The sequence below is a fragment of the Vipera ursinii genome (assembly GCF_947247035.1).
Source record: "Vipera ursinii genome assembly, chromosome: 3".
NCBI classification, from domain to species: Eukaryota; Metazoa; Chordata; class Lepidosauria; order Squamata; family Viperidae; genus Vipera; species Vipera ursinii.
This window is the reverse complement of record NC_139516.1, coordinates 58,132,495-58,140,577: the sequence shown is the minus strand read 5'-3', so window position 1 is coordinate 58,140,577 and position 8,083 is coordinate 58,132,495. Positions and strand designations below refer to the sequence as shown.

Below are 8,083 nucleotides of genomic sequence, written 5' to 3'. Positions count from 1 at the left end.
TGTTCTGGGAGTTGTGAGCTGGGGTAATCAGTTACTTGGGATTATGCTGAGCTTGGTGGTTGCCAATAGAAGAACTTTCAACCTTCATAACAAGTACAAATATTTTTTGTATCTTTTCATCTCATCTTAGCTTACAACCAATGATCTCATCATCCTATACGCAATCCCATAAAGCTTCATCTTTTCTGTCCCAGTGTCACCAAAAAGTCCATTAAGACTTACCAGAAATAATAGTATATTTTAACCTTGATCAAATAAACCAACTTTATATCCCTTACTTTTAGTTCTAATAGTCTTAAATTTAAAACAATTGAAATGCCATAGAATTTGATTTTTTTGTTTCTTCTTTGTTCTTTCTCCTAAGATTCTTCATAGCTTCAACAAGCTTCTTTTGTAAGCTCCATACAAAAATGTTGACCAATATATGAGATAATATCTATAGCTTGACAATGCAGTGTTAAATCACCATTCACAAATCAAGTCAAAGCTTTATTACAGTCAAAGACTAGCACAAAACGACGATAGGATTTTAATGTTTATATAAGAAATAAGAGTCCTTAGAGATGTAGTCCTTGACTTACAACCCCGAGATTGGAACTTCTGTCGCTAAATCATGTGGCTGTTCAAGTGAACTGTGCCTAATATTACCACCTTTTTGTGATGGTCGTTAAACAAACCACATGATCATTAAGCAAATATGGCTTTCCTTACTGAATTTGCTTGTCAGAAACTCCCGAGAAGGTCATAAATGGTGATTGGTTGATCCTGGGACACTGCGACCATTGTAAATACATACTGATTTCCAAGCACCTGAATTTTCATCACTTGACTGTGGTGATGCTGCAACAGTTGTTAAGTGCAAGACCAGTTGTAAATCACTTTTTTCACTATTATAATTTTAAATGTTCATTAAATGAATGGGCAAATGTTGAGGACAATCAGTCTGTATCAGAAATTATAGTTAAATATATAGCAACAGTATGTATATTTTAAATTCTATATAGCAGGGGTCTTCAAACGTGGCCCTTTTATGACTTGTGGACTTCAACTCCCAGAATTCCTCAGCCAGGCACGTTGGCTGAGGAATTCTGGGAGTTGAAATCCACAAATCATAAAAGGGCCAAGTTTGAAGACCCCTGCTGTATAGGCTAGCCACAGTTCTCTTTTGTGATTTTTAACAATGTCTAGGGTGCAGACATTGTCCCATTATCTGACTTTCCATTTCGTCAGTTTGAAAGCTTAACATGAGATTCCTAACAGTTGTTCGCGTTGAGAATAATTACTGACAGGGGTAGCCTGTGCCAAAGTAAAAAAAAAAAATCCTTACAGCTTGCATTCTCACAATTGCAAATTAATCTTCTCCATGTGCCATGTGAAGATGTCACAAACAGATTTGTTTGAATTCTTTTTCAGTTCAGCATTATCTTGGGTTCCTCGGTTTGCATTTGGTTAAGAATTGCTGATTCAACCTTAGATTTTAGGTATCTAAAACATTCTACAAAATTCTCCTGCATGTTTGTAGATTGGTTGGCTATACCCTCAGGAACCATTGGGCAGTGATTCAAGGTGATATAATTTTGTTGCCCTTGACAGAGATAGTGAACCTTTAGTCAGGCAAATGTAAATGCAGGTTGCTGCTATTTTTGGGCCTTAAAAGTAATTTCAGAGGGTGACACCAGCCATGAACAACAGTTCAAAAATCCACTCAGGATTGTTTAGCTTGGTCACTAGTTTGCCCTTGTTTTTCTGTTTAAATCTTTATTTCAGCATTAAGATAATAAAAATTCTGGCACTTCTGACTTAACCAATTTGCTTCAAAGAAGTGTACCAAATCTTTACATGCCATGTCCAGTTCTTCTAGTAAGGTGCTAAATTGCTAATTATATCATGCTTATTTTTTTATAATTGCTTTATTACAGAATAACAGAGTTGGAAGGGACCTTGGAGGTCTTTTAATCCAACCCCCTTCTCGGGCAGGAAACCCTGTATCATTTCAGACAAACGGTTGTCCAATCTCTTCTTAAAAAATTTGAGGGTTGGAGTATCCACAACTTCTGGAGGCAAGTCGTTCCACTGATTAATTGTTCTGTCAGGAAATTTCTTCTTAGTTCTTTCTAGGTCCCTTGTCTTCTTGATTAATTTCCATCCTTTCTTATCCTGCCTTCAGATACTTTGGAGAATAGGTTGACTCCTTCTTTATGGCAACCCCTTAGAATAACTGATATAGTATTATATATAATGCTCCTGAGAAGTTGGAAATTCAGATAAAGACTTCATAGTGTATTAAGCAATGGCACACTATCAGTTGAGAAGGATCAGTGACAAAATGTCTTTTTTCAGTAGTTCTACAATTTTTTTTGGATCTATTATTGGCAAAAGTACCATCCATTTTAACATTGTTTGTCCAATGATAATGTCTGGCATCGTGGGGAAATGCCAAGGCCTGCATGAGAGGGAGGGAGGGAGGGATACATATTATTTGGATGACTTGGCTTGGAAATGATACATTTAGTGTGGATTTGGATGTTCAAATGGATCACAAAGACTGAGATTCAACTGCACAACTTCGAAATTCACTGGATGACTTTGGGTCAATCACTACTTCTCAACTCAATCTACCTCAAAAGAGTAGTTATAACAATTGAAATGCTATATATACTGTTTTGTGTTTCAGGAGAAAGAAAGGATATATAATCTAATAAATAAGGATTATTTATTCATATTGTAATTCGCTTTTATAGGCCTCCAGTGTATTGAATGGAGGAAAACTGAAAATTGGGCAGAAACATGATCAGATAGGAACTGAAGAAGGGATGGTAGGCTTGCTGCAGATATGTAAAACTGGGAGGAAAAGTCATTGTTCTATAAAGCCATGCCATTGTTTCACAAAAAGTTGCAATTCCAGAAAAGAATGTTGTATTAGCAGCAAACTGAGCAGATACATTTAGCTGAATTGTAGTGAGCTTTAGGAACCTAAAAAACTGGTCCAAGAAAAAGTATGTGTGGACTTCAGCCTGTCTTAATCGATGCCAAGCGTTACTCATTTTCAAACTGAAAACCACTTGAAAATTAATATATTGCTAAGTTGCTGAACAACTGACAAACATACTCTCACCTCTGCTCAGGGAAGATTAGGGAAATTTTATTTTTATTAATACATTTGGACTAGACTAATATCATACCCAAGTATGCAATCAAGATGTCCGATTTTTCTGTTCGTCCATGTACATAATTGCCAGAGAAAATCAATTCCTCAAATGTTTCCTATCTGCTCCATCCACAGACACTCTGATTCCAAAAGCACGTTAAAAACTTCATTATTTTAGACCTGGTACATTTTTGTATCTATTGTGTTAGAATGGCACTGAACATTTTAGAGAAAAGACTGTGAAGCTTAACCCTATAATTATTGTTCCGCTACATTTTCTCAACAAATTCATTCCTAGTGACCTCCTGTAGTTGCATAAACTAAATCAGTCCTCAGAGTCCATGGCTATTATGGAAGAGTTCCATTCTGCTTCCTGTGATATCATATCATTGTTTCCTTGATTTTTCTCCGGTTAGCTTCTCCACTTCTTTCATGAACCGGAGACAGAGCTCTTCTTGCCATGGCAAAGCCACACACTGGACAGCCACAGGGAGCCCCACAGATTCTTTCAGTGCCTGCAAGGACAGAATAAAGAAAGCAGCTTTTTACAGCAAGTGGGTGTTTCAGGGTTGGAGAAGGCCTTGGGAGGGCAGTGTCAGACTCAGAACCCATATAGTATTAAGGGGGACTCTTTTCTACCACCCTCACTCACAGCTCAGCTGATGTCTTGGTGGATGCCTGGGAAAGGGCGGCCACTGAGGCACTCAACTGTGTTGTACCCTTGCGACCTCTGACCCGTCGCAGATCCCGTTGGGCTCCATGGTTTTCTGTGGAGCTCCGAGAGATGAAATGTCGGAGACAGGGTCTAGAGAGCGATTGGAGGTCCAGCCATTCCGAATCTGACCGATTGCAGTTAAGAACCTTTATAAGGTCTTATCTTGCTGCGATAAGGACAGCGAGGGCTAACTACTTCGCCGCCCTCATTGCGTCCGCAGATAATCGCCCGGCTGTTTAGGGTGACTCGCTCCCTTCTTAACCAGGAGGTAAGGGAGGATCACTTGCAAGGACGGGCCGAGGAGTTTAGTTATCATCTGACGGACAAAATCGCTCAGATCTGGGCTGGTTTGGACTCTGACTGGGTGGAGTCTGACGTGGAGGAATCGGACGGTCCTGAGCATGTTATCTGGACTGAGTTCGATCCTGTTTCCCCTGATGATGTGGACAGGATCATGAGGAGGCTGAGCTCCACCACTTGTTTGTTGGATCCGTGCCCCTCCTGGCTGGTTTATGCGGCTCGGGAGGGGACACGAGGCTGGTTCCAGGCAGTAATAACTGCTTCTTTGAAAGAGGGCGTCTTCCCCGCCGCCTTGAAGGAGGCGGTGGTGAGACCCCTCCTCAAAAAGCCTGCCCTGGACCCGGCTGTTTTAAATAACTATCGTCCAGTCTCCAACCTTCGCTTTCTGTCGAAGGTTGTCGAGAGCGTGGTGGCACATCAGCTTCCTCTGTTCCTCGAGGAAACTGATTATCTGGACACATACCAATCGGGTTTCAGGCCTGGTCACAGCACGGAGACGGCACTGGTCGCGCTGGTGAATGATCTCTGGCAGGCTCGGGACAGGGGTTGCTCCTCTGTCCTAGTCCTATTAGATCTCTCAGTGGCTTTCGATACCATCGACCATGGTATCATACTGCGACGGCTCAGGGAGCTGGGAGTGGAAGGCACCGTTTTACGGTGGTTCTCCTCCTATCTCTTGGGCCGGTCACAATCGGTGTTGACGGGAGGGCAGAGATCCACCCCGAGGCCTCTCACTTGTGGAGTCCCTCAGGGGTCGGTTCTCTCGCCCCTCCTGTTCAACATCTATATGAAGCCGCTGGGCGAGGTCATTCGTGGTTTCAGGGTGGGATATCATCAGTATGCTGATGATACCCAACTTTTTCTCTCCACCCCGAACCAACCCAGCGATGCCCTCGCCGTGATGTCCCGTTGCCTGGAGGCGGTCCAGGTCTGGATGGGGAGAAACAGGCTTCGTCTCAATCCTGCCAAGACTGAGTGGCTTTACATATCGGCATCTCGGGCTAACCAAACTATTCCACCTTTAATGATGGGGGGTGAGGTGTTACCCCCCCCCCGTTGATAGGGCTCGCAACTTGGGCGTCCTCCTGGACTCACAGCTCAACTTTGAAGATCATATAGGAGCCGTAACCAGGGGAGCTTTTGCCAAGGTTCGCCTGGTGCGCCAGTTGCGACCCTACCTGGACCAAGATGCCCTACGCACAGTCACTCATGCGCTCGTGACCTCCCGTTTAGACTACTGCAATGCTCTCTACATGGGGCTGCCCTTGAGGACCACTTGGAGGCTTCAACTGGTGCAGAATGCGGCCGCACGAGTTGTGATGGGGGTTTCCCGATACTCCCATGTAACACCTCTACTCCGTGAGCTGCATTGGCTTCCGGTTGCCCTCCGGGTGAGATTCAAGGTGCTGGTAATGACCTGGGTCCGGGATATTTGAGGGAACACCTGCTGCCAGCATCAAGCTCCCTTCGTCCAGTGCGCTCGCAGAGAGAGGGTCTTCTCAGGGTGCCACCGGTAAAAGATTGCCGGCGGATAACACCCAGGGGGAGGGCCTTTTCTGTGGGTGCACCTGCCCTCTGGAACCAGCTGCCCGTGGAGCTCAGGACTACCCCTGACCTACGTTCATTCCGCCGAGACCTGAAGACTTGGCTCTTTGAGCTCTCTGACCCAGGCTGAGAATTTTAACTGGGTTTTATTTTTAGGGATAATTTAATCTTTTATTTATCTTTTAACTTTGTATTTTGTATTGGTATGATTTTAAAATGCCCTGTAAACCGCCCTGAGTCCTTCAGGAAAGGGCGGTATATAAATCTAATAAAATCTAAAATCTAATCTATTTCTTTTTACTTCATTGCTCTGGGTTCCACCATACTCCTGAAGGGGAAGGGGGGAAACTCCGCGGGCTGTCTCTTTGTTTTTTTCTACCACTACAATGAATCCCTTCTGCTGTTTCTGCATATTTGCTCTTTGAACTGTCTCTCCCTTGATGTTACCTTGGGGTGTGAAAGGAATGTGCCTCCGACCATCTGGGCTTATCTCCTGTTTCAGAAGGGAAGGTGTGAAGACCCAACAACATCGCTGTGAGACTGGGAAAGACTGATGTTATCAGCTCTTTTCCCACAACGGACTTATCACCCGAGGATTGTCCCATTCAAACTGACCGGATGAACTATTGGGGTGGGTTTGCTTTTAACCTATTGATCTGAGCAGGAAACCCTCAGATCCTGCCTATCATGCCTGCTATTAGCTTCTCCCAATAAAAGTTCCTTTTGGAAGAAACTGCTTCCACGAGTTCTGCTTTCTTAGGATGAGGTTTTGAAGTGGGCCCTGACAGACAGGCCTCCATACCTAAAGCACACCGTGCCCCACTTAACAACCTGCTTTTTGTTTAGCAGCCGCATCAGAGAGAACAGGTAGTGGCGGTTGTTAAGTGAGGCCATCTCGCTTCATGGCCATCATGACATGTGACCATAATGGACAGGCTCTTGGCATGGGTCTGGAGTACCTAAGGGAGTACCTAAGGGAGCACCTGCGGCCGGCGTCAACTTCCCTCCGCCCAGTGCGCTCCCACAGAGAGGGCCTCCTCAGGGTTCCACCGGTCAGAATGCCGATGGCCCCCAGGGGGAGGGCGTTCTCTGTGGGCGCACCAGACCTTTGGAACCGTTTACCGGTTGAGCTCCGGATGGCTCCCGACCTGCGCTCTTTCCGACGTGATCTAAAAACTTATTTATTTGAACAAGCCAGCCTGGCCTGATGGGTTCGGGGTTTTAATTACTGTTTTAATTAATTTATTGTATTCGGGCACAATTGTTTAATTTGTTTTTAACTTTTGTATTTTGTATTTTTGGTATTTATTGCCCTGTACACCGCCCTGAGTCCTTCGGGAGAAGGGCGGTATACAAATTAAATTAAATAAATAAATGGTCGAACCTCGAGGATTACCTATAAATGCTGCTAGGCAATGTCATGAGGCAATTCCAAGTACCTTTGCAAAGAATTTGTCCCCCAAATCATTGTAGTGTCCTTTGAAATTCTTTAGTTCCTCTTCATCCTCCTTTGTCACTGTTGTAACTGGTACAACTCCAGCAGGGAAGTCCAAGCAGTTATATAATATGGTGTTACTAATGAGCTCTGTACAGACAAAAAAACACAGGGCACATTAAATGGCTACCCAGCTCTCTTGAGCAACTTGCAATGATTAACAGTACAAGAAAGACAGTACTTCGTAACTCTAATCACACATATCTCCTCCCCACTCTACAGATGAGAAAATTATTTGAAAAAACTGAAGCCAATCTCAAGCAACTAAAAATGTTCAGACACAGGTTTCATGTTTACAGTGTTTTCTGCTGTCTCTTAACTTTCTGCTCTTTAAAAGGACACTCAAAATAATTTTATTCTAGAGGCTATGCGGATGCTGATGATCATCTAGCTACCTTAGAAACTGTATTGTTAAATTAGATTTCCAAAGTCTACAATCTATTTAAGAAGAATTTTAGAAATACTGTCTGCACTGTCACAAAAATTGTAGTTATGCATTCTCAGAGGAATGAACGGGTACTACTTTGTGAATGCTGACTGAATGAAAACTGCCATCCATCAGCCTTTAAATTGGCCACTTATTGATGGAAAAGCAAGATCAAACATTATGATTCCATAAGGAATGATTTGCAGCCCCTAGACAAAATTTTTGTCTAAGTGTACAGAGAACTAGACATTTTAAAAAGCAGCTATATATTTGCCTCTTATAAATTGTTACTGAGATAAGCTGCTCAATATCAACATGAAACATGCCACACGAACTATTTGCTTGCAGTGAGGGGAAAAAGTATTTCATCCCCTGCTGATTTTGTACGTTTGCCCACTGACAAAGAAATGATCAGTCTGTAATTTTAATGGTAGGTTTATTTTAACAGTCAGA

At 43.1% G+C, this 8,083-nt stretch overlaps 1 protein-coding gene across 1 annotated transcript in view; it reads right to left on the bottom strand.

The window, feature by feature from the left end:
* Nucleotides 1-2,928: 2,928 nt before the first annotated feature.
* The window catches only part of LOC310638489 (fatty-acid amide hydrolase 1-like), a 28,236-nt gene continuing 23,081 nt past the window's right edge, over nt 2,929-8,083 (bottom strand). Inside the window, exons 14-15 of the mRNA XM_083359603.1 lie at nt 7,148-7,293; nt 2,929-3,663 (exon numbers count right to left, since the gene is read on the bottom strand). Of these exons, the coding sequence (XP_083215729.1) occupies nt 3,535-3,663; nt 7,148-7,293 (275 nt within the window). The 3' untranslated portion in view covers nt 2,929-3,534. The remainder of the gene's footprint in view (nt 3,664-7,147; nt 7,294-8,083) is intronic.